Source organism: Boleophthalmus pectinirostris, unplaced genomic scaffold (genome assembly GCF_026225935.1).
Source record: "Boleophthalmus pectinirostris isolate CB_2022bp ecotype Guang Dong unplaced genomic scaffold, ASM2622593v1 HiC_scaffold_2, whole genome shotgun sequence".
NCBI classification, from domain to species: Eukaryota; Metazoa; Chordata; class Actinopteri; order Gobiiformes; family Gobiidae; genus Boleophthalmus; species Boleophthalmus pectinirostris.
In genome coordinates, this window is record NW_026571152.1 from 40,486,755 (window position 1) to 40,513,612 (window position 26,858).

The 26,858-nt window shown below is 36.8% G+C and overlaps 1 protein-coding gene across 2 annotated transcripts in view; it reads left to right on the top strand.

Annotated features, from left to right (window-relative positions):
• Positions 1-7,806: 7,806 nt before the first annotated feature.
• The window catches only part of ice2 (interactor of little elongator complex ELL subunit 2), a 31,106-nt gene continuing 12,054 nt past the window's right edge, over positions 7,807-26,858 (top strand). The window contains exons 1-11 of one of the 2 annotated variants that reach the window (XM_020927584.2): positions 7,807-7,945; positions 10,339-10,440; positions 11,469-11,778; positions 11,852-11,971; positions 13,303-13,437; positions 13,553-13,669; positions 13,915-14,074; positions 15,485-15,663; positions 18,377-19,025; positions 23,376-23,545; positions 23,638-23,767. In XM_020927584.2, the coding sequence (XP_020783243.2) occupies positions 7,932-7,945; positions 10,339-10,440; positions 11,469-11,778; positions 11,852-11,971; positions 13,303-13,437; positions 13,553-13,669; positions 13,915-14,074; positions 15,485-15,663; positions 18,377-19,025; positions 23,376-23,545; positions 23,638-23,767 (2,086 nt within the window). In that variant the 5' untranslated portion in view covers positions 7,807-7,931. The remainder of the gene's footprint in view (positions 7,946-10,338; positions 10,441-11,468; positions 11,779-11,851; positions 11,972-13,302; positions 13,438-13,552; positions 13,670-13,914; positions 14,075-15,484; positions 15,664-18,376; positions 19,026-23,375; positions 23,546-23,637; positions 23,768-26,858) is intronic. The other variant, XM_055155569.1, reaches the window with a different exon arrangement.

Sequence of the window (26,858 nt, forward strand, 5' to 3'; positions counted from 1 at the left end):
TTCTACGTTGCATAGTGCTGCCTTAATTTCTCAATAAACCCAGTGAGGTCAACCACTATCGAGACGAATAAAACTCTTTTCAGTGTCTTAATATGAGACAAGCAATACGTGTATGCCTTGTGTTAATTACGGGTCTCTACTTTGTTGTCTTTTTTGAGTTGACTTCACCCTATAGTTGCGACCACATCTGTCAGGTCCGTGTGTGTGTGTGTGTGTGTGTGCAGCCGTAAAAAGCCCGTGTGGTAAAATATTAGCCCTGCCTTTGCGAAAAACCGTGTAAATTGATGTCTCTTTTGTATATTTGTTACCTATATCAGGAGTACTGGTGTCTGCTGTCTCTCTGTCTGTACAAAGCAATATTAGTGAGTGTATATATGTTTGTGTGTGAAATCCCAGACAAGGCTTTAATAATTACAGAGGAACAGGGTCACATCGGTGAGCTTTTGTTTTGCTACGTTTTTCTTATAAAGTTATGAACAGGCTGAGCTGAATAATGGAAAGTGTGGCGTAGCGGTTTTACAGTTTATGGAAAAGAGAGTTTTTACAGTATCTTTACATTTTACACGCTTGCGACAACAGTGTTACAGTATTTTATTTATAATTTTTTTCTTATAAATTTCAATTTCGACAAGATAAAAACCTAACCCAAAGAAATGACATCGTTTTGGGGCTTTTGGAATGAATTATAATCAATACTTTTCACTTTTTTAAATATATACTGCAGAATTTTTTTTATATTTAATCCAGAGTTATTATTTTATTTTATGTTTTTCTTCAATTTGCACTTACTGTTACCTTGAAGAGTATTTTATTTAAAAGTACAAGTTTAAGGTTGAAAATACAGTGTTAAAGTTTTTTTTTTTTGTTTGTTTGTTTGTTTTGCTTCTGTTTTCTTTCTTTATCACTTTATCATTATTATTATTTTTTTTAATATAATTTTTTTCAGGTCCCAAATTTGAAATTAACTTTTTTTTTTTTTAAGACTCTTTATTTAAAAAAAAAAAAAAAATACAAATTTAAGGTTTAAAATGTAGTACTTTTTTAGATTTAGATTTTTTATTTTTATTTTATTATTTTTTATTATTTTTTTTTTTTCTAACAAATTTTAATTTCAAACAAGACTAAAAATACTTTAAAAATACAAGTTTAAGGATTAAAATACAGTTATGGATTTTTATAAATTTATTATTATTATTATTATTTTTATTTTTTTTTTTCAAAAAAACAAGACGTAGAAATGTAGAAGAAATTACATTATTTGGGACCTTTTGAAATGAATTTTATTTTTTTTGTTTTTTTTTTTTTGGAAGAATTTTTATTTTAAAATACAGTTTTTCAAGAGTGTAGCACCAAATCCTGGTCCTATAGGTCCAAAACTACATGTTGTCTAATGAAAAATGCACATTAGACGACTTTTTGTGGGGCCCCCTTTTTTGCACTGGGCCCCCGATAAACATCCCCTTTACCCCCCTTCATTCCGACGCCCCTGCTGAAGTTTTAAACCGGTTTTATAAAGCCACGAAAATGGGTCTCTTTCACCATAGATCTCAAAACCAGCTATGCCACGCTAGACACGTTTTGTTCTCCAAAGCACAGCTGTCAAAAAGTTATGATTAAAATAAAAATGTTTAAGAATATAGTTTAAAAAATGAAAAGCAACTATTAGCCATAATCAAATGTCAAGCAATAATATATGTCTGTGTATTATCATTCTTAATACAGTTCTTTTGTGCACACGCCTGGGCGCATCTGCATGTATATACTTGTCTTATTTATCTTTTGCGTTGGACTTGTGGATATTCTGTTAAGAGTGTCGTAATCTCTTCAGTTTTCCCTCATTTTTGGACATTTTAAAACCCTCAATCCTTGTAAAAAAAAAAAGTAGTTTCTGTTTGTTTAGGTAAGAGGAAAATACTGCTACTAAGCCCCTCGCCATCGATCTGTCTACGAGTCCATCCAAGTCCAGTTTACTTCCCTACTTTAAGCGTATTATAGGGTTTATTATTTGGTATTTTTGGCCTGATATGGTGCACTTCTTTAGACCCAGGTCGCCCTTATATCAGCCCAGCCATCTCTTCATATGCACATTAATGTATTACTGATAATAGGATTCGGTAACTGATAATAATAATTAATAGATGTCCGTCGCGGGCACCTGTATCAGTGTGCTCCAGCGGGACCGGCACTTATTTCTGTCGTAGAGCAAAGCTAGAATCTGCTATTAATAACGATATTTTAGAACGCTTTTTTCCGATTTGTGGATTAATAATTTTTTCCGACTGAAATCTTAGCGTACTTTTTGGTTGTCTGATTGTAAACAACACTCACTGAGGCTATAGTTTGTTTAAGATAAGAATTTACCTCTTACTGTCAGCCCAGTTTTGCAGCAGTGCACTGTGGGGCTGGTGATTTTTTGACCCTCGACCCGCGCTCAGTGTTATCTCAGTGAAGGTCTCTCTCCGCTGTAGCAAATCCAACGGCAATAAGTCGCCTCGTCAGACTGAGTGCCTCTCGGTGTCGTCAGATGCACATCGGGGCGATTGTCATTTTTTTCGGGTGATTCGTGACGATGTAATTTTATACTCTCACTCTCACGTGTTTCTCAGATCTTTTTATATCTGTACATGTTGTCCATTTTTCTTGTGAGAAGAAGATGTTCAAGGGTCCTCCACGCGCTCGCCCCATGAGTCTGTCGACGGTTTTGTACTGTAAACAGCCCGGTCAGTCACACCGAACCTCCGATACACACTCGCATTCTGATCCATCACATGTTTATTGGTTTATTTTTGTTCAGATTTGCTTCAGAAATTTAAAGAATTCCTCACAATCTCAAGGTTTTACTGCAAAGTACTCTACGTCAGCAATACTTTTGACTAATTAACACGCTTTAAAGTGCGTACGACAGGTTTGCGATTCTGAAATTTTGACTTAATTTGGTGCGATTATACCTTTTGTAAATATAAAATTACAGTTGTGCACAAATTTGAGAAGAAAATCTGAAAAAATTTGTTGAAAATTACACGAAGCAGAAAGTTCTAAACGACATCACACTGGCAGAAATCTCCAAAATCCAAAAGTTCAGCACAATTTACACACAAGAAACACATTTTTCTGATACATTATTAAACAAAATAACAGTGTTTTCTTATGACGAGGAGAAAATTCAAAGTTAGTTTGACTGAAGACTCTGAAGAAGCAGCTTGGATGAGCTGCGAAATGTCTTCAACCAAACTAACTTTTGTCCAGTTGACAAACTGAATTTTCTCCTCGACATGGATTCTACCTGGACGACTGAGGGATTCTTCACGCAGTGTTTCTTATATTTTTATTTGTAAAATAATAATAATTTCTGTGTACAGTTTGGTTTTGTTGCTAGGCAGAAATTATGGAATTCCCTAGTGTGATGTCAAAATTTCCACCCAGGATTTTAAAATTTTGGTAACACTTTAGATTAGGGTCCATATATTAATTACTAGTTAATAATAAAATGCATAATAACTGCTTAATTAAATCTTTATTAGTATTTATAAAGTACTTTTAATGCATTTTTATCTAAGGCCAAGTTTTGTGAGTACTAACCCATTAACTATTTTTCTTCTCGTTAAAGTCGTGGAGATTACAATCGATGGTTTTGTGCAGACTCTGAAATCTTAATAAGCCATAATAAGTGTTCGATTAATGCCAATTAATAGTTAAGTAACATAACAATTACCACAGGAGTGTCCAAACTTTTTTCATCAAGGGCCACATAAACACAGACGAAGCAGAGGGTTGATCGAGAGCTGCAAACTGGAGCTCAATACAGTGAATAATCAAAATATGTGCATGTTTAACACGTAGAATGAGCCATCAGTCTTTATTCACGCTAAGATCCTTAAAACCCACACACTAAATATTAAATATGAGCTTTATCAAGGTAGATTAAAAAAAAAATGCAGTAAAAAATAAAATTCTAATTGATGCAAGGTCATTTGGGCCAATTCACCTGGAAGCCTGAGGGGCCAAGAAACATTTGTCTGAGGGCCGAATTTCGCCCACGGGCCATATTTGGACATGCCTGAATTACCACTTAGTCAGCGATGAATATGTGGCCCCTAAATGAAAGTGTTACCAGAATTTTAATCCTAAAACTGGGGAAATGATTGATCGATTTATACTTTTTCTTTTTAATAAGTCTTGATTATTTCTAGTGTGTTTAAGTCAAATGAGTCGTCTAATCTGTCATAGGCACATTAAGGCACAATAAATCTCCAACACAAGAGGCATTTCTGGTTCTAAATGTAAAATTTCTATTCATTTTTCCGCAAAAAAAATCCAATATTTTAAGATGAAGCAGGCTGATCATTTATGGCGTAACTTCTCACCATAAAACGATTCCATTCTCGATATTTTCTTCTATATTATGATCTAAGAAACCTAAATATAGTTTGTGATACAGGCAAATGTTTCAAACTTTAAATTGTTGTCTCAAAACGAGTGACTCCATTGTTGATTCGGTTTCATCAAATTGAGGAAACCAAGTTGGAAAAAATGGACAAAAATTGAAAGAAAGCGACGGTGTGGCTGGCCAGGCTCGACGATCTGTTTCTTTTTTGAATCCCCTCCATTTTAGCGGACGATCTGAATGAAGTGTGTGTGTGTCGTGCGTCGGTCGGTCTCGTCGTGTTTGTGCACTCTGTCGCTGGGCAGGCTCTCCTCCGCAGCACCAGGGGGCAGTGCGGGCCGCCCTCACACGTTTGCTACTGATGTTAAACTGGGGACAGACGAGCATGTTTTTAAGCCGCTCTTTTGATCTCTTTAGCGGGTAGTCGACTCACAAGTGTAGTTTTTGCTCCTTCTTGTCTGATTCTTAAATAAAAATAAGTATTTTAATTCATTTTGTAAATACAGCTGTAAAGAAGAATAAGAAATTTAATGTTGTCTTTTAAATACTTTTCATTCTAATATGAATGTTGTTATATTGTACTTAGAAACTGTACCTTTAATATCACCTTTATGATAAGTGCATTGGACACATCGATTTTTGATGTGCTTTATGTGCTGTTCTCCCATAATAAAATTTACCGCTTGTACTGGGTTTCTTTTACTGACTGCATCGGTTCTATTCTCTTCTTCTCTCTCCGTTTAAAGCTGCACTGTGTCACTTTTCTGTCGGGGAGTCTCCATGGCAACAGCTTTGCCTGGAACGTAGAATCTAAACGTAAATATCTCCATCTATTCTTTTATAATTGTGATTTTTTGTGAATAAAATCGCTTAAAACACAAAACATAAAGCAGAATGGGCTCGCCTCTCCACAGATTCGAGCTGTAACTTGGCTCAGTGACGTCATTTGCTGCTTTTTCACGTGGAGATAAATGAGTTTAATGCCCTACTGTGGAACATTCCAGGCAAAGCAATAACATCCACTAGAAAAATGACAGTGCAGCTTTATAAACGATCAAAGCGTACAACATTTTGAAAAATTTAAATGTGGGAAATATTTGTCTAAATATGAATGAGTTGGGTTTTTTTTTTAGATAGATAGACAGAATAAATAGATAGATAAATAAGATAGAGTAGATTTAGATAAACGAACGGACAGACAGACAGATTTTATTTGCACATATATTAAAAACTATTTTGAACAGACAAAAACAGAAATGACTGTGCAGGAGAGAATGAAAAGACCTTATTGCTCTTATAAGATCACCTCCCATAGTCCAGTGAGGAAACAGATTTGAGAGTATTTGCTAAATTATTCCAGAGGGTCGGTCCTCTGAATTTGAGCGTTCTTTGATTCGTGGAAGTTCTGCACAAGGGAAGATAAAAGTCTCTGCAGTGTCTCATAGTTTAGGTGTGAACATCTGAAGAGAAACAGATGTGGGTAAAACATTTGACAAATGCACATATTTATACATGAACGACAAATAAAATATATGTTTACATTAAATATTGTCAGAATATTGTATTTTCTGAACAGAGAACAGATGAGGACAATCTGTGTGAATAATTCATGAGTCTTAAAAATTTCATTTGTATTAACAAAATCTTGTTGAGATAAATCTTACATGTAGAACCCCCAAACCATGTTACAATAGACCAGGCATGTCTCAACTGTGGCCCATGGGCCAAATGCGACCCTCAGACACATTTTTCTTGTCCCTCAGGCTTCCAAGTGAATTGGCCCAAATTACCTTACATCAATTAAAATTTAACTTTTTATTGCAATTTTTTTTTTTTTTTTATCTACCTTGATAAAGCGAATATTTAATATTTAGTGTGTTGGTTTTAAGGATCTTAGCGTGAATAAAGTCTGATGGCTCATTCTAACATGTTAAACCTGCACATATTTCAATTATTCACTGTATTGAGCATCAGTCTATGGCCCTCGATCGTCCCTCTGCTTTGTCTGTGTTTACATATGTGGCCCTTGATGAATAAAAGTTTGGACACCCCTACAATAGACTTAACACTTAGACTTAGACAAACCTTATTGATCCATAAGGGAAATTATTTGGACAAAGGAGCTTACACTTCACAATATAATATAATAACATAATAATAGTAGAAATATTGTTCACTGCTGTGTAAAATGCAATTATTTTTGAACCAGCTCATCGCCTCGAATGACCAAATCAATCAGAGGTGGCATATTTTGGTAAAAAAAAATATATATATATAATAAAAGTACTAATATAATTTTTATTCATAAGCAGCTTTCAGAACACACAAGGACACTGTACAGAACAAGATAAAAACACAAAATAGGAGAATAAAATAACATCAAATATAAAGTTTATTGGTGTAGGTCTTTAAAAACTTTACTTAATTCTAATCTCTGCCAGAGGTGGGACCAAGTCATCGTTTTGCAAGTCTTGTGTCTCAAGTCTTTTATCTCAAGTCCGAGTCAAGTCCCAAGTCAAACACAGGGAAGTCCAAGTCGAGTCTTGAGTCAATGGCCCATAAGTCCAAGTCAAGTCCAAGTCGTCTGTTTTGAGCTTCAAGTCATTTCAAGTCTTTAAACCAAAAAAGTACCAAATACAGCTTAGATTTTTGCTATTTATATGAATTTTAAACTAAATTGTACCTAAAAAGTCACAGTATGTATGTATGAGTATTGATATTTAATTAATTTTGACAAGAGTGTGAATCATTACAGTCAGAATAGAAAAAAATAGGATTTAAAAGTGTTTAATAACAGTTATTTTGTCATGAATTCTGCACTGAAATGAAAGGATCATGTTCTTTGTAGTTCCCTCTGTTTTACTGTGTTGTACTGTATATTACTGTAGTACATCTGAGGATACCACATGACAGTACTTCAGTTATATCCAAAGTAACAAATAGAGAAGTGGGAGGGATTCTAGTTTGTTCCTGCAAAATTAATCACTGCATTTATTAACTATAAAGAGAGACGTATTTTCTATAAACATAAATATTTTTTAGAAGAAGCATCGAGTCTTCTCAAGTCACTGACCTTCAAGTCCAAGTCGAGCCCCAAGTCTTTGTCTTTTTTTTTTTTTTTTTAAATCAAGTCTCAAGTCCTCAAAATAGTGACTCAAGTCTGACTCGAGTCCAAATCACCCACCTCAGCTCTCTGCTAATTATAATCTTTGAAGAAAACGGTGAGAACAATGCATACATCTCAGTAAAAACACATTATTATTCATATTAGCATTATTATTTAACTGATAAAAAGCAGATGAAAGGTTAATAGAGCGAACTCGATCAGGTTAAACAAAGATAAACCTGTTTTTACAACGGTGCAGTACCGTAGTGGCGCCTGTAGGTGGCGAGCACGCCAACAGGTTACCAGGAGAAGAAGAAGTCCGTGTTGTTTTTAGCATGACGTCACTTAGCATGTTAGCATGTCGTTAGCGTGTCGTTAGCCTCGTGACTCTTGGACACGGATCATTTTTTCCTGTTTTAAAAACTGTTGAGATAAACGCTCATGGAGATCGTTTGGTGAGTACTGTTCAGACTAAATACTTTATCACGTTTGTTAAATTACTTCTCACAAAACTTGTCATTAGACTCGGACACGTGTGAGAGTTTATAAGTGCGGATGAACTGAACACACGATAAATGTAGGATGATCAGACGTTCCTATTTGTCCCTTTTTACCCGGGACAGTCCCAGTTTTGAGCTCTGTGTCCCCTGTCCCAGCAGATTTATACAAAACCACTGATTTGTCACGGTTTTATACAAAAAAATGTCCATTGTGTTGCTATTTTGGACCAATCTGATCCCTGCCAACAGTAAAGAGAGGCATAAATCTGCTTAAAATGACTAAAAATACACACACAAAAAAAAAAGTGACTCTTACACACAAATGTCCTTAATTACGCACTCGTTTCACAATTTTATATTTTATTATTATTTATTAAACACCACAAACTGAGGATGTCCCAGTTTTTTGATTTTGAAAATCCGGTCACCCTAAATAAACGCCCTTAACTGATTTAATGACAACTATAGAGTGTCCAAACGTCTCTGTTTACCCTGGACAGTCCCAGTTTTGAGCCTGTGTCCCCTGTCCCAGCAGATTTATACAAAACCATTGATTTCCCACTTTTATGCCAGAAATGTCCCAAGTGTCCCTATTTTTGACCAATCTGATCCCTGCCAAAAGTAAAAAGAAGCATAAACTGTCGTTTGTAAAGGTACAATACAGAAAAGCTGCTTAAAAATGATCAAAACACAAAGAAAATGTGACTATACTGACTCACATGTTTGCCATGAATGGGCCAAGTGCAGAACAAATTAACTGAATTGCGCACTCGTTTCCAATTTTATATTTTATTTTTGTTTATTAACCACCACAAACTGAGGAGTTTTTGGTTTTGAAAATCTGGCCACCCTAAATAAACTCCCCTAAATGATTTAATGACAACAGTAGAGTGTCCAGATGTCTCTATTTACCCGGGACAGTCCCAGTTTTGAGCTCTCTGTCCCTTGTCCCAGCAGATTTATACAAAACCATAGATTTGTCCCACTTTTATACAAAAAAAATGTCTCAGGTGTCTCTAATTTGGACCAATCTGATCCCTGCCAACAGGAAAGAGAGACATAAACTATCATTTGTATAATTAAAAAACAGAAAAGCTGCTTAAAAATGACTAAAAACACAAAAAATATGACTCTTACACACAATTTTCCGTAATTACGTACTGGTTTCACAATTTTATTGTTTTTTTAATTATTTATTAGCCACCACAAACTGAGGATGTCCCAGTTTTTGGTTTTGAAAATCTGGTCACCCTTGTTAGGCGTGTTCTATAAAAAATGACTAGACTCAATCAGTTTAAATTACAAAAATTTATTCCCCTGCCAATACAATTCTAATACAGAGCTCTGGGTCAAATCGCTGTCCCTGATGGCCTCCACTCACGCAGGTGTTACGCCAGGCAATCTGACTGCCTGCCTGTCCCTCCATCCAGATAAATAACACAACAGTATGAATATGCATATAATATGTTGAGCAGGTTCACGCCTTGAATCGTCCTTGAAGTTTCAGCATTTCTTCTTTGGGGAAGTGACAACCCCCACCAAACCATTGTAAATCACACCAAGTCTGCTTAGATAAGACAGCCTGGGTTATCTCCACAGTCCCAGATCTGTAAAGGAATGTCCCTAAAAGTATAAATCTGTTTCCCATTATTTAGGACACACAGGGCATTACCTTTAAACATTAAACAATGTTCAACTCAATGTATAACTTCATTGAACAGTATTCAAACCACCACTTGATACAGCCTTCACCCTAAATAAACGCCCCTAACTGATTTAATGACAACAGTAGGGTGTCCAACTGTCTCTATTTACTCGGGACAGTCTCAGTTTTGAGCCCTTTGTCCCCTGTCCCAGCAGATTTATAAAAAAACACAGATTTGTCTCAGTTTTATACACAAAAAAAGTCCCAGCCCAGGTGTCCCTATTTCTGACCAATTTCATCTAAACCAGGACTAAACTAAGATTAAACCAGGACTACATCAGATCTAAACCAGCATAAATTGTCATCTGTTTGCTAAAATACAAAAAAAAAGTGTTTGCAAATGACCATAAAGCAAAAACAAAAGCAGCACCAGAAGTCCCACAGATCATGACTGACACGAGAATGCACAATGTTACACGCTCTTCTTACTATTTTATTTATACCAACCATCCCGACCTGAGTGTGTCCCAGTTTAGAATTTAGAAAATCTGGTCACCTCAGACAACAGACAGTTTGTGATGAGATTAAACAGGCCAAATCGAGCTCAAACTGTTATTCCTGTGTAAAATAGTTTTCTGTAACCTAGATCAGTGAATCTACTTTGTGTCCTAACTACAAATTTGACTTTGTTTTGACACTGAAGGGAAGATCCTCCTGTTCCCGAAGGTCTTATTTTCAGCAGGGATCTTTATGACAAAATTGGATTTGGCCCCACCATTCAAGAGCTGTGGAGCTTCCTACAGAGGTATCCATCACACACATGTTTGTTTTGTGTTTTTAGACCAGATCTTTAAAGGGCCAGTGTTATTTTCTAATCTACAGTATGTTATAATGTTGTTTTTTCATCACAAACAGACCTGGAGTTGTGTTTTGTTTCATTCACACATGTTTAACACACAAACCCTGCATTTTTAGGCTGAGTTCTTCATCTCTTTTCCACCTTGTGATGTCATGTGGTAATAAAAGAAGTACACCACTGTGTTTTAAACTCCATACACCTTCACTAGAATAAATAATAACACATATTTATTCATAAAGCACTTTTAAAAACAAGGTTTACAAAGTTCTGTACAAACAGCAATGAACAATACAAAAAGCATAAAAATAGCATCCAGAAAACACAAAAACAGACAATGATGCAAATAAGTCAATACATTAAAATAAATAAATAAATAAATAGAATAAAAATAAATAAGGAATATAATCAAGCTAAAACCAGTTAAAGGAAATCCAACTGTTAAAAATGATTTTTAAGATGTGATTTAAAAGATGATACTGATGGTGTGAGCCTCGTCTCCTCAGGCACGTCATTCCAAAGCCGAGGCTCCACCACCTTTGTCTGGAGCCTGGACTTTGGAGCAGCCACATGGACCTGCCTGAGGGTCTAAGGCTGCGGGAGGCTCGTACGGGGTTAAAAGTCCTGAAATATAACTTGGTACAAGACCTAAACAAGCTTTAAAAGTGATCAGCAACATGTTAAAATCAATTCTAAAACACACAGGCAGACCAGTGAGAATCACTAGAATTCACTAGAATCATTTGGATCATTTCAGTTTTGGAATTGTCGATCTATACTGAACTAAAGGTAAAAAGGACTTGTAAACTGTCTCTTAAACTAATTATAAAGGGTTAATCAAACATGTGTGAATGAAATAAAACATAACTCCAGGTCTGTTTTGGAGGTAACAACATTCTAATGTGCTAAAAGCTCACAGGAGTCACTTTTTTATAATTTGTGTGACCTGTGATGTTCTTTAATTTTTTTTTTATCAGCTCAGACAATAACAGCCCTGCCAAAGAAAGCAGCAGCGTTCACACTCAGAGCACTCCTGCAGAAGAGCATGGACAGAACAACAGCGTCAGAGAGGAGAGCAGCTGGAACAGCTGTGATTCTGAGGACTCCACCATGGAAACTGAAGACTCTAAAACCGTGACGGAACCTGATAAAACGAACCAAAAGGGCAAAGTTCCATTTCCAGAGCCCCGAGTCCCGTACCCCTGTTTGTCTGCGCTGTCCAAAACCGAGCAGAGGAAGTGTCTCAACTTTCTGTTCAGTCGCAAGAAGGAGGTCCCTCTCTCACAGGTCTGACTCTGGAGTGTGCTGTCTTTGAAAATGTTTGCCGCTTATTCATATATTTTATTTATTTTGTCAACAGGTCATATTGACTAAAGTTAATAATGAAATAGCGCAGTTTATGAAGTATCTGCAAGATGTGTCCAGAATCTGCGCTGAAGACTACAATGTCATTTCCCAGGCAGCTCGGCAGTATTCTGAGGTAAACCTACGTCGTGCTTCTTTTGTTTAGTGACAGATTTAAACACAACAGTCTGTGTACGATTTTGTACTGTAAACGGTCCGGTCAGTCACAACTCACCTCCTCTACACACTGCATTCTGATTCATCACGTGTTTTTTTTCTTTTATTTTCATCTAAGAGAATTCCTCACAATTTCAAGGTTTTACTGCAAACTATAATACCTTGAAGTTGGTAACACTTTTGACTAATTAATGTGCTTTGAAGTGCGTGTGACAGGTTCTTGTCATTCTCTAATTTTGACTTAATTTGGTGGAATATTATTAGTCAGGCTGGTGCCACCTAGTTCCTCCGCTCAATTTCATTTCTCTCCAGCGACTAGATCAGGAATCAGAATACACTAGACGGTTCACTAAAAGCCAAAAAGTGAGTGTTCGGGCACCAGCCAATCAGTGAAGATCCTTCTTCCTACGGGATTTGGCAAAAGCTTAATATACCAGTCAACCCCGATAGCAGCGCATTACATATGTCAGGACCAAATAGCAGCGATTGGTTAAATTAAAAAAAGTACCTGCCTATCATTGCGTGAATGAATTCTAACACTGCGAGGTCAGACTGTTTCTACGAAGTGATAATGAACGAGGCTAGAATAATTATAGTTGTACACAAATCTGAGAAGAAAATCTGAAAAAATATCTTGAACATTACAGGTAAATTGAGAATTCTAAACACACTGATGATGTGCTCCAGAAGTTCAACACAATTTACACACAAGAAACACATTTTTCTGGTACATTATTTAGGCTGCGTTTATATGATGACGGTCTGAACAGAAGACGCAAAAGTGCTGTCGCTTCTTCACTTTCTATTTCGCTTTTAGACGAGCGTTTTCGGGAGGAAATCTGCGTGCATACGGTGACGCAAAAGTGTGTGGAATTCAATTGGGTCTGCATACCCACTAGTATCTTTGCATATTCAGTATCTCTGCATATTCTGTACATTTGTTGGGATGCCTCTTGTAAGTTTATTCAAGCTGCCAGAGCACCTCGAAGCTCCAACACATGGAAATGATCCAATATGTTTGTTTCTGTGTCCTGTATGTATGTGACTTAAACACGTACGCAACATGAGCAGATCTGACCAGAGTTTTGCGTCTTGTGCAGTGTTGACGGAAACACTACGGCGGAGTGTATTCAATTTTTCCACTCTGGAGGGTGGTTTCAGATTTTTGCGTTTTTAAGCCCCAAAAACGCCAACACCGTCTAAACGAAAGCCACTTCTGATAAAATATTTTGTCATTTTTACCTCGTGTAAACATGCCCTTAAACACTAACGTAATGTCACTCTTCTCAGGAGGTTTTCCGCAGCAGTTTGGAACACATAAAGGCCCTTCCTCCGTCCTACCAGATCCACGAGCTGACCAGTCTGACCGGGGGCAAGTTTAACCCAGAGCTCAGTCTAAGATTTGAAAAGCAGCTTCTCCACATGGTGAGTTTTACCTGCTGTTAGTGCCAGTGTCATGGCTTTATAAAGTTCTTCAGTCCTGTTGTGCCCTGGCAGCTGTGGATACACGGCTCTTTGTTCTCTCTCTCTGTTGCTCCAGGGCAGTGTGGATGTTGCACACGACAGGCCACTGAACACTGGGGCTCAGCTTGCATCGGATTATCAGACTGTTTCATCACTTTGTCCTCCAGCTAAAAAAGCAAAGGAGCTGCACGCTGTAAGTCATTGTCTTACTTTTTTAATTACTCCAATAGAGTCACTGCTGAATCTGCCTCAGGTCTGCTGTAATGAGCTGCTGCAGTTTTCACAAAAGACACCAGGGGGCGATAAAGTCTTGATCCTTAATACAATAGTTGTCTAAAGTGAAAGATGAAGGGAGATTCCGCAGACTGGTGCTGGCAGTTTCTGATTTGTGTCGTGTTTTTGTCATGTTTTAGAGGATAACTTGTCTCTGTGCTTCAGTCCGTCAGCAGTGACACAAACGCAGCCAGACTCTGCAGCGGCTACGAGCCTCACGTGTGTCTGACCCACGAGGCCTTAGTGCAGCTCCTCAACAACCACGGCCCCGACTTCAGAGACGAGTGGGAGCTGCCCGTCCTCATCAAAACCAGCCCCTCTACAGGTGAGGCCCTGTGAACAGAAGGGACGCAACCATACAGTTTTCCCCATGATTCAATACGCCTCTCGATACACGGGTCACGATATCGATGCGATTTCGATACATTTTAAAATGCAAAAAAAAAAAAAATCTCATGTAATTTTTTTCTGCTAATGAATATGATATAATAATAATAATAATATAATAACCCTATGATATTAATGAAACAATACATATATTACACACAAGGCATTACAGTACAACTACTGTACAGCTGGAGTTTTTATGTGAAGTGTTTTAGGTCATCTGGTTCAATTGATCCAGTTTTTATTCAGTAAAAATAAGAACAGAGCTTTCTCAGGCAATTTTATATTTTATAATATACCTGTCTACTCTTAATATAGACTGCTAGGAGAGTTTAACTATCAAACTTTTCCTTGATTTGATGATTTGATGATTTTCTCCTGAGTCCTCTCACTGCATTCACACACTCATCCCCCCACCACCAGTAACTCCTCCCACACTGTCCTGTTTGTGGCACACTTCACTCTCCCATCCTCTTCCTGGACACTAAAACTATATATAACTATATATATTACATTGAAATGTCTCAACAGTTCATTTTCTGAGTAAAAGAGTTTAAGAAAACATCGCGTATATCGTGTTGCTTATGCCTGTACGAATGCTTTTGATGAAAGCTGATGTAAAGCGATTCTAAAGTATTTAAAAGTGAATATCTTTGTCATTCCTGGGTCTATCAATGTAAAATAAAAAGTGACTGTGAATGATAAAACTCTCCTCTGTTAGAATATTTCAGCTGTAAGTCCCTGTGGAGCTGTTTTCTGCTGCATCTGACAAGGACACTGTGATAACTGTTCTCCTTTTGGACCAAAATAAATGACAGCACAGCTCGCATAGAGGGACACACGTGTATCAAACGAACACGTGTATCGAATCGTGAGACCAGTATCAAACCATTCAATATTATATCGAGTATCGTTGCATCCCTAGTGAACAGCTGTGTGGGGCCACAGAGGCTCTAAAGAGGTATTTTTTATTATTAAGAGTCAAGAATGTCACAGAAACAATACATTAAGCTGTAGCTGTAGTCTCTCATTCACTCTCACAAACACACACACACACACACATTCATGGGCCAGACACTGCAGCTGGGCCGAGTGTGCACGGGGCTGGTCGAGGATTACACTGCTGTCATTTGGATTGATGGGCCTGTGTCATCTCTCTTTGTGTTGAATCATTAGTATTCGTACCGTACAGTCAGCAAACATTCTGAATAAAGGAAGAGGGTTTCCTCGGGCTACTACTACAGCAGTACTACAGTTTTCTTTATTGCCAATAATGGAGTGTGTTTGAAATGATCTCGAAATATCACTGTCCAACACTTTGTCACTGTAATGCACTTATTCTCCACAGACAAAAGTCCAAAGAAAACGGTGTACATCGACTCTCCGCTGCTGAAGACGGAGGTGACGGTGCGAGAGCGGAGCCACATTTATCACGAAGAGTCTCTGAAGCTGTTCATCAGTAAAGCCTCCACCACGAGCGTGTCTGAATTGATGACAGAACTCCCCCCCAGCGGGCAACCTGCACTCGTGAGTCCAGTTAATGCTTCTATATTGTACACATTTTAATATAATGTTTGCATTTTCTTTAATTATCACGAGGTTGTCTCTTTCTGAACTGGTGAAAATGCTTGGTTAGATGTTTAAACATTCTATATGATGCAAAATTGGCGCTTTAATCCATGTTAGAATGTTGTTACCTCCTCAAAAACAAACCTGGAGTTGTGTTTTGTTTCATTCACACTATAATCCTTTATTATTTGTTTGTTCACCTTTCCAAAAAACACTTTCTGTATTTCCATATTTTCTGTTTGAGAGAAGAACTCAGCCTAAATCTGCAGGGTTTGTGTTTTAAAGATGTGAGAATGAAACAAAACACAACTCCAGGTCTGTTTGTGATGAGAAAAGTGGATATATAGTTAGTATTATCTTGCAAATACTGTGGCTAATTTGCCTTGTCAACATGCTGCATACTCATGTGTTGCCAGTAGGGGGTGACAAACATCTATTTCAAACATTCTCTCAGCGCTGACACAAACTTTCAATCCTGCATTTTAATTTTATCTACAGTGTCCCAAAAAATGTACAGAATTTTAAAAGCAATTATCTTGAATGAAAACTACTAAGTCGAGCTCAGTGATGATGTCGATGTTGGTCCACCAGAGCCTTTCTCTTTAAATTTTTTCAGTACCAAGTCCAGATTTGTTTGCCAGTTGGTGAAGTTTTTCCAGATTTTGCATTTTTTGAAGGCTGCGCAGTCTTGGGTGAGTGTGTGCGAGCAGATCCCAAGACGCAAAATGACTTCTGTTTGGGAGTGAACGGCTCAACCTGAAAACAGAACAAAAATTAGACTTAGACTTAGACAAACTTTATTTATCTACAAGGGAAATTATTTGAACACAGCAGCTCACACATCACAATAAATATAATAACAATGAGTGAAAGTATAGATGGTAATAATAAACTCTAAATAAGTAGCAAAGAACAGGTTTTAAATAAGACATAATTTTATAAATGTAAATGTAAATGTACAAGTAAAAATAAAATGGAAAGATAAGTAATAAAATATAAAATATATAATAAAACATTTAAATAAAATTTAAATAAAATCTTGATCTGTTTCTATACATTCTGTGAAAATTTGAGGTTATTTCAACAAGAACTGCCAAAATTATTGACCTGCGAAATTATGTCCAATTTTAGGGATGCCCTGTACATCTATTTTTTTAATTATTTTTTTTATGTTTATAGATTTTCTGTCATCTTGTGTTCTAAGTTAGGCAAAATAAGCGTTAAATTTCAGCCTAAACCTCCTCGGTCTGTAGAATTCAGAAATAAGAAGTGTTATGCATTATTTTTGTGTAATTCATGAACCATTGTAAGAAAAATATTAATAATGATTATGCCAAGTGACTGGAGGTAATTAACAAACTAACTAGAGATATTTGCACTTTTTACCGCATCAGCTATCAGTCTTAAATCTCCAGCCCAGGCCAAATTTAGCATAAAACTTAATTTTTTATTACTACTACAAAGAGGATACTGTACAAAATGTGACTACACGGCTCTCTGATACAGTTTGTAGTAGTGTTGTACTATTCTAGACTGGGTTTTTTACAGTCTTGGGCTCGTCTTGGACCCGAGCGCATTTGGTCTTATCTCGGTCTCGAGGTCTGACACTGGATGAGTTTGATCAGATTTCATTACGACGGGTAGATATGCAGAGGCTAAACATCACTGCAAAAAACAGTAAGAACATGTAACTGTAAATGTTATGAACTTGAAAAAACCCACTTGATTCAGTTTGAAGCAGTTTTCTGTAAAGTGCCAGTGGAAGTGGGATTAAAGTTCTCAAATTGTGCCCCTTTATTTGGACCCTGACCCAGAGAGTTTTTAAGTGGTGTACAGTTTGCTTTGCCTGTTTTAAGTCTAAATGAACATTAACCAAATCAGATGGAGCTAGATTTATAAAAAACACTGATATGTATGTGCCAAAATAACTTTAAAATACAAAATTGTTAGCAAAATGCGATTGATTTGTCTTTGATTTTGGGCTTTTCTTTTAACAAACATTCTGCTCCATCAGTGATTTTTAATCTACAGTATAATCAAAGGGTCACTGGCTAAAATATATTCATTTATAGTAACTCGCACAGTTTTCGATCTAGAACAATGGAATATTCAGCGTTCGGAAATCTTAAAAGGCAAAATTGCATATTCTTTTACAATGACAAACTATTCAAGTGGATACTCTTACAAAACCATTTAAGTACAACAGCTGCACATCAGACTGAGAACACATCTGCACTGAATGATTATTAATTTAATCATTATTAATTTAATATTAGGAAATGACAAAGGTGGTCTCGACTTGGTCTCAGTGGGCCCCGGGCTTGGTCTTGTCTTGGTTTGGACCTTTAAAAGTCTTGGTTTTGTCTCAGTCTTGACTCTCAGAGGTCTTGTCTTGGTCTCGGGACCCTGTGGTCTCGGACTGGTCTTGGTCTCGATTAGTGCGGTCTTGACTACAGCACTAGTTTATAGTTAAACAGGTTTGTGGGTGAGTTTACACTAAATTCGAATCATGCAAATGGGGAAGAATCATCAAAATCAGCTCTAAATATTGGCCAAAAAATATCAACAGAGTTTATCGGCTTCTCTGGATTCTGAACAATTGGTATCATGTCAACATTGTAAAGAAACAAAATGTATCTCTCAGTCTCTCAAACTATTTATTTGTTTACAGGAGAGGATCTCGGCCCCTTCAAACACTGACAGCCTTGACTTTGACGTGGACTTGAGTGATCTGGAAACTTTTGGAGAGACTACATCAAGTAAAATGCCTATAAAACAGACGAAGACAGAAGACGGTTCAGGTGTTAAAAGCGAAAAGATCACGGATCAGACCAGAAGTTCGGGTAAAAAGGAAAGCAGGATTTTAAAGGAGGACGTGAAGAACGCAGAGTCTCATTCTGTTAAAACCAGAACCCCTCAGAGCAAAAACAGTGACCAGGAAAGCAACAGCAGTTTGTTAATTGGAGATTCAGACGATGACAAGTTAATTATCGAGCTCTCTAAAAGTCCAGAGTTCAGTTCTCCCACATCAAGGAGCCAACGGAAGAGGAAAACGAGCTCTTCTGAGGATCAGCTGGGTCAGATTCTCCAAATGCAAACCGCCATGTTCACTTCAAACCCCAGCGACGGCGCCAAGTCCTCAAACGCGCCGCAAGAAACCAGCCCTGCGTCCAAACAGCCCGGCCCCTCCCAGCCCCACGCGACCTCTCTGGTGAAGGCCTGCGTGTCCTCGTATCTGGAGAGGAACCCAAACCAGGAGGAAGAGACCGGAGATGTGCTCCACGCTGCTGCTACTCCAACAAAGTCCACCGAGCTTAAAAGTCAGTCTCCATCACATTTCGTTTTTATACATATATTTATTTATACTGTATTTTTCGGTCTATAAGTCGCACCAGGCAAAAATACGTAATGAAGAAGAAAAAAAACATATAAGTCGCACTTTTTGGGGTAAATTTATTTTATAAAATCAGAGACCAGGAACAGACATTTCCGGTTGAAAGTGAAGTTTGAGTAAAAACAATAGAAGTAGGGGTGTGCAAAAATATTGAAATATCGATATATCGTATCGCTTAATGTGATGATACAGTATGGATATCGTGGGCTGCTGTATCGATATATCACCAAGAGTATTTTTTGGTATATTTTACTAAATTATTTTGTTACAAAGCTACAGTTTTGTTGTTTGTTCAGAGGAAGGAAACTTTTTTATGCGACACATTTGACATTTTCACTGTTTTGAGGATTAAAATGTTTGTGTTTCATATGAAATTTGCACAAGAAGTGATTTAACAAAAACTTTTAGTGTCACACACATGATTTAAACTTTATTTTTATTGAACCGTATCGAATTTGAAATATATCGTATTGAATCAAAAGCTCACTGTATCGAGATATGTATCGTATCGTGGACTATGTATCGTATCGGCAACTTCTTATTGATACCCAGCCCTAAATAGAAGAGAGAACAGACTGTTGACAAGTCACATAAGAACAGTTCTTCAGATAACTATTAAGGTTTTGCGTCTACGTCACAAACACACGTGACCTGGTGTTGATGCCGCCACATTGGAGTCAAACTTTCCATCGGACGAACGTGTAGTATTTGTGTGCGTTAAAATTAGAATTGAGTAATGATGGTTTTGACCATTTTTGATAAAATGATAAAGATCGCCGACAGAGGTGGAGAGCGACATAAAAAGTGACTACTCCAATAAGACTATAAGACAATAAAACTAGTATAAAATCTAATAAGAGTAAGATTACCAATAAATAAAAAAAATAAACAACATAGAATAAATAAAAGTCACAGAGGACCACACAACTCCTTGATAACACATTTTGAAGTATGATATTTTGCTGAGGTAAATACAGTAAATATAAACGATAATACTTAAAGGTTGTATAGAGGATTTTTTAAGGAAAATGAAATACAGCGACCGTCCTTTTTCAAATGTTGTGCATGTGTGACACCACCTCCCTCCTCCACAGCTCTACAAGTAGAAACATCTCCCCCCGCCTCTTTACTCTAGAAATCACACATGTTTACATCCAGTGCGCATTCAGAATTACTGTTGAAGTGACCTGTCTAGAAATAATTTAGCAAACGATGCGTCAGTTTTTAGTCCCTTCGTCCGCTTCATTCGCGCCATCGCTGCAAGGAATCTCCAAGAATCACCTCAGTTTGTCTTCGCTCCTTTTCCCCTTCTCTTCTTCTTTCAGCGACCTCAAAAACCGACTTTCTTTTGTGGCGAACTGGTCGTGGATCCTCGTCCGCTGTCGCGACAAACTTAGTGCGAATTGCGTGGAAGCGACAATTTGAAAAATCCTCTAAGAACCGCTGCATAAACCACATAATCCCCGCGCGTTGACGAGTCAATTACACTAGAAACGTAGGGAGTTTGATTGACAACCTAACAGCCAATAGAAAATGAGGCAGCTTCGTTTTCTATTGGCTGATGTTTATCTGGCCTCACTACGTCCACAGTTGATAGATTTTCATAGTTTTTTTTTTTTTTGGTCATCATAATTACAAAGCTGCTGCGTCTCTGTAATGGTATTTTAAACTTTCATTGACAATTTGAAACTGAAAAAAAAATCCTCCATACAACCTTTAAACAAATTTATGCCACTGACACAAAAACCCAAGATCAGATTTAAAGCTGCATTGTGTAATTTATCTAGTGGAGGGTCCATCATATACTTTACTTCATGGAGACATTATTGCTTTGTCCAGCTTTCTATCTTCATGGAGACCAAATCAGACCAAGTTACAGGTCAGATCCGTGGAGAGGCGACCCCGCTCACAGTCAGAATGTCTGTTTTTAGGTATTTTGAAGCTATAAAACCATCTGTAATTTATTAAATGTAAAGAAAACCTGATTAAAGTCATACTGTGGGACATTCCAGGCAGAGAAATTACATATCCATAGAAACAAGCAGGCGATGGAGGATCCCCGACCAAAAAGTTACACCTTTAAACCACAAAAACTATTCTAAATCTACAATATTGTTAAAAAAACAAAATAATGAGCTGCAATAATAATAAAAAACTGCAGAACTAAACACTTCAGTTCTTAGTTTGCATCTGTAATGAGTCAGAGGAGTTATTTATTTAAACTTTTGCAGCTCGACTCTTATCGTATCGCCAAAAAATAACAAATTCCTGAGTAGTTCAAAACAAAAGTCCCCAAGATTAATACTGACTCCAAAAAATACTGTTCCAGGTTTCATATATTGAACTTTAAGTCGATATATTGTGATTAACGTCACAGTCTCAGGTTTAAAGGAACTACAAACTTCAAATTTGACGCACCTGCTTATTTTTAGCCTCATGTAGTCATCTGAAAGTGGTTAGTGGTCGATTTACAGACTCATTCTAAACTCTAGGCTCAGCTATTTTTTAGACATGGCCACATAAGCTGCAACAACTAATTGTGATTAATTGTGACTCATTGGCTTTTGTATATCCTTTAATAGTCACTCTGAGACAGTTTTATTAAGTCAAAATCAAAAGTTATACACAATACATTTTGTCATCAAATGTATGTTTATTTTATTTTTTAGAAATATGTTTTTTGACAAGTCGACCACTTAAATAATGCAGCCTTACAACACATAAAAGTATTAATATTGCAACTCTAATGATAAAAATATTGCCAGTAGGTCCTATATTATGCAAAATTCCCTTTTTTTAAAATTCGTTTTTATTCCGAGTTTGTGCCAAGAGAGAAAGAATAATCGTACACATACATTTTAAACAACAGAAAAGCTCATTTCTGGAAAAGCAACCGGAAGAAGAAAAAAAGCTAAAACTATATTAACCTGCCCCTCTTCATCACATAGTTTTAAAAATTCAAAAAATATGTGGTTGCTTCTGAACATTGATGATGAAACTTTACAAATAGTAGCTAAATAAAATGACTAAGTATAATTTTAACCCAATTTCTTTCTCTTTTTTTTGTATTGTACTGTATTACGGTCGTACAAACTAATAATAATGACAAAGAAGCGCAGAAGTTTATCGTTTATGATCGTATTAAAATAAGGTAAATGAGAATGAACCTGAGAAAATGAGATGTTATAATGTTGTTACCTTCTCAGACACAAACCTGGAGTTAAGTCTGTACAATTGATCGAATTTTGATTAGAGATCGTTTGACACACAAATCGAAATCGCAAACTCATATGATCAAGTTGAAACAATTTAAAGTTTAACAAAGTTTCTTTTGAGATATTTTGTACTATAAATAAGTATATTTATTTAATTTTTTAAATATAGAGATTGTAGAACAGCTGGATATATAGTTTATTTTGGATACATTTATGTTTTTCTATGCCTTGTTTCATGTTCAAAGTTTATTTTATTCATTTTATGTTTTATACATCACAAAACTGCTCTAAGGTACAGATTTGTAGCCTGTGTTTATTTTCAATTTGAAAGTTTTGCTTAAATTATCAATAACAAAGTGGGTTTTTTGTTGAGAGAGAGAGAGAAATGCATCGTGTAACAAAAAAATAATAATAATAATTGTGATTTCAATATTGACCAATATATAATCGTGACAATGATTTTTTCCATAATCAAGCAGCCTTGTATATCCAATCCATTTTATTTTTATAGCACATTTCACAAACAAACAATTTCCAAAGTGCTGCAAAAATACATATTAAAAACAACAATAACAATATAATGATAAAATAAATGCTCACATTCAGTCATACTAGTCCTAAAACAATAAAACCAGTAAAATAAAATAAGTGCAAAACCATAAAATAGCAATAAATAAATAGCAGTAAATAAATAAAACCAATAAAATACATTTACATATATAGAGTTGTTTTGTTTCATTCAGACATGTTTGAGTAATTATTTCCAAAGCTCAAAATGCTCGGTTAACAGCTCCTTTTTGCTTTAATTCAGTTAAAATTGACAGTTCCAGGGCTGAAATTATCCAAATGATGGGTGGTGTCTGGAGTGTTTTCTGTTGAGAGACAGTAACTCAGTCTAAATCTGCAGGGTTTGTGTGTTAAACGTGTGAATGAAACAAACTAAAACACAACTCCAGGTCTGTTTGTGATGAGGAAACGACATTATAACATCGATCGGTGTATAATATCAGCGTAATATCGACCCTTTAACGTGTGCGCCTCTTCTAACTTTCCAAACACAGAACTCTTGTCCCAGGATCTGCAAGAAGCCGCCGAAGACGAGTCCGATTACGAGCGTCCAGACGAGGGGAATCTCCTCTACAAACTCTACAGCCTGGACGAGCTGCTGCTGCTGGTGCGGACGTCCGTCTCCCTCGGACGCGACCGGAAACAGGACAGCCAAAAAAACCAGGTGCCGCCGACAGAAGCCTTCACCGGCGTCTCACCCGTGTCGCAATTCTGAATGAAAGGAGTGCTCATTTCTTCCTCCTCTTCTTTTGACAGTGCGTGCCTTTGAAAATCCTGCCGAAGCTCGAGTACCAGTTGACTTACGGCGTGGAATGCCTGAGCAGCAGTGAGGCGTGCCGGCTCTGGACTGAAAGATTACTTCATTCAAGCACAGAGTTTTTCGTCGGTAAAGTCTCCTGTACACTCCTCTACGCTTACTCGAAATACCTGCGTCTTTAAAATGATGTCACCGCGTTTTGTTTCGTAATTCGGAAGAAGTTTCATGCGGTTAAACCCGGTAATTACAGGGATATTAACCGTGAGGATAATTTGTACCTTGGAGTGTGTATCTGTGTCTCCGTGCCCTCATCAAAATATTGAATGTTTATTTTAAGTGGGCAAAATGTTTATAGAGATACACGCCTCAAAACAATTATAAAAACTAAATGAAAAAGAGTTACATGGTACTAAGGCATGCATTCACACTTGTACGTTCACATGTTAAATTGAGAATGGGAATAAATTCAGTTGAAACTAAAACCTAGATTAGACCAGGACTAAACCAGGACTAAATTAAGTCTACATCAGGTCTAAACTCGTCTTAAACCAATTGTGTGTAAACCTTAAAGATTCTGTGACAGGTTAGACTAATTAAAACACTAAAATACAGTTAAGGTTGTTGAGACTAAAGATGCATTCACACTTTCATTTCGAGACTGGGAATCAATCTGAAACTAAACCTAGATTAGACCAGGACTAAACCAGGTCTACATCAGGCCTACAGCGGTCTTAAACCAGACTACTAGGATTGTTGGGACTAAGAAAACATTCGCACTTGTACTTTCACAGATTAAAGTGAGAATGGGAATACATGTAATTGAAACTATAACCTAGATTACAACAGGACTAAATCAAAATTAAATTAAGTCTACATCAGGTCTAAACTAGTCTTAAACCAAGTGTGGGTAAACCTTAAAGTGCTAAAATGCAGTTAACATTATTGGGATTAAGAATGCATTCACACTTCTACATTCACACATCAACTTCAGACTGGGAATACATGAAACTGAAACTAAAATTTAGATTAGACCAGGTCTAAACCAGGACTAAACCAGGTCTACATTAGGTCTACAGTGGTCTTAAATCAGACTACTAGGATTGTTTGGACTAAGGATGCATTCACACATCAATTTGAGACTGGGAATCAATTTAAAACTAAATTTAGATTAGACCAGAACTAAAACAGGACTAAATAAGTCTACATCAGGTCTAAACTGGGCTTAAACCAAGTGTGTGTGTGTGTGTGTACACCTTAAGTGCTAAAATACAGTTCCGATTGTTGGGACGAAGGACTCATAATTTAACACATTAAACTGAGAATGGGAATAAATTCAATTGAAACTAAAATTTAGATTAGACCAGGACTAAAACAGGACAAAACCAACTGTACATCAGTTTCTAAACTGGGCTTTAAACCAAACTACTGTAGACTATTCATTGCACTAAAATACAGTTAAGGTTGTTGGGACTAAGGATGCTTTCACACTTTAAATTGAGAATGGGAATAAATTCAGTTGAAACTAAACCTAGATTAGACCAGGACTAAAATAGGATTAAACTAAGTCTACATCAGGTCTACAGTAGTTTAGTTTAGTTTAGTAACTTTTAGTTTATTCCAAAGGGCAATTCTGTTAAAGCAGAAGAAAGACACACAAGTATATTTCACACAGGTCAGGGGCTCGTACAGTTATGGGCATCAGAGCTGAGCATCAGACGAGGCATAAGGTGCAAATATTGCACAAAGGAATTAGTAAATCTGTTTGTTTTCCTGTTGGGTTCAAGGTAGCGCCTCCCGAAGGGCATCAGGGAGAATCTCTGTTTTAGAATGTGATCTGAGCTGCCAGTGATATATTTGTCCTCCTGCTTCTCCATAAAGAGTCGAGGTCGGGCGTCTGCACACCGATTATCTTTGAGCACGTTTTTACAATGTCGTTCAGGCTGTTTTTGTCTCTGACCGACAAACCGTAAAACCAACAGGTAAAAGAAAAGGTTAAAAGGCTCCCAATAAAAAGAATGAAAAAAAGGCACACAGTCTTGGTTTCGAGACATTAAAAGAGTTGAGTTTGCGCAGCAGATGGATTCTCTGTTGACCTCTTTTTGCAATAGAACCAGTCTTTTTGTCAAAGCTCGGAATCTAAAACTGTGCCTAAGTATTTTAAGAGTCCACGATGTCCACATTTCCTCCATTTATGACACTGACCTCTGTTTTTTCCTGAAGTCAGCTATCATTTCTTTGGTTTTTGACACATTCAAATTCATGTAAATGTCTTAAACCAAGTGCGGGTACTTCTTTAAAGGTTAGACTACTAAAGTACAGTTAAGATTGTTGGGACTAAAGATGCATTCACACATCATCATGAGACTGGGAATCAATTTGAAATTAAACCTAGATTAGACCAAGTTTTAAGTCCAAACCAAGTGTACTTCAGGTCTAAACTGGGCTTAAACCAACTACTGTAGGCTAGTTATTGCACTAAAAAACAGTTAAGGTTGTTGGGACTAAGGATGCGTTCACACTTTTACATTCACAAATTAAATTGTGAATTATATTAAATTGAAACTAAAACCTAGATTAGACCAGGACTAAAACAGGACTAAACCAAGTGTACATCAGGTCTGAACTGGTCTTAATCCAAGTGTGTTTACACCTTTAAATGCCTGTGACAGGTTAGACCAGACCTGGGCCTTGTCCAGCTCCCGGTTGACCATGACCGCCCTGTTTACACTCATTTGGAATTTTTTATTTTCCCTCATGCCTGAACATTGCTTTTATTTTAGAGGTGATTTTTATGACATGTTTATAAGGCAGCCTCACTTTTCCATTGCTTAGTCAGTTAAGATTGTTGGGACTAATGATGCTTTCACACATCAAATTGAGACTGGGAATCAATTTAACTAAATTTAACTAAACCTAGATTAGACCAGGACTGAAACAGGACTAAACTAAGCCTACATCAGGTCTAAACTGGTCTTAAACCAAGTGTGGGTAAACCTTTAAATGCTTATGACTGGTTAGATTATTGTACTTACTGCACTAAGATACAGTTAAGATTGTTGGTACTAAGGATGCATTCACACTTGGACATTCACACATTAAATTGAGAATGGGGAATAAATTCAACTGAAACTAAAACCTAGATTAGACCAGGACTAAACCAGGACTAGACCGGGTCTAAACTGGTTTTAAACCATGTGTGTTTACACCTTTAAATGCCTTT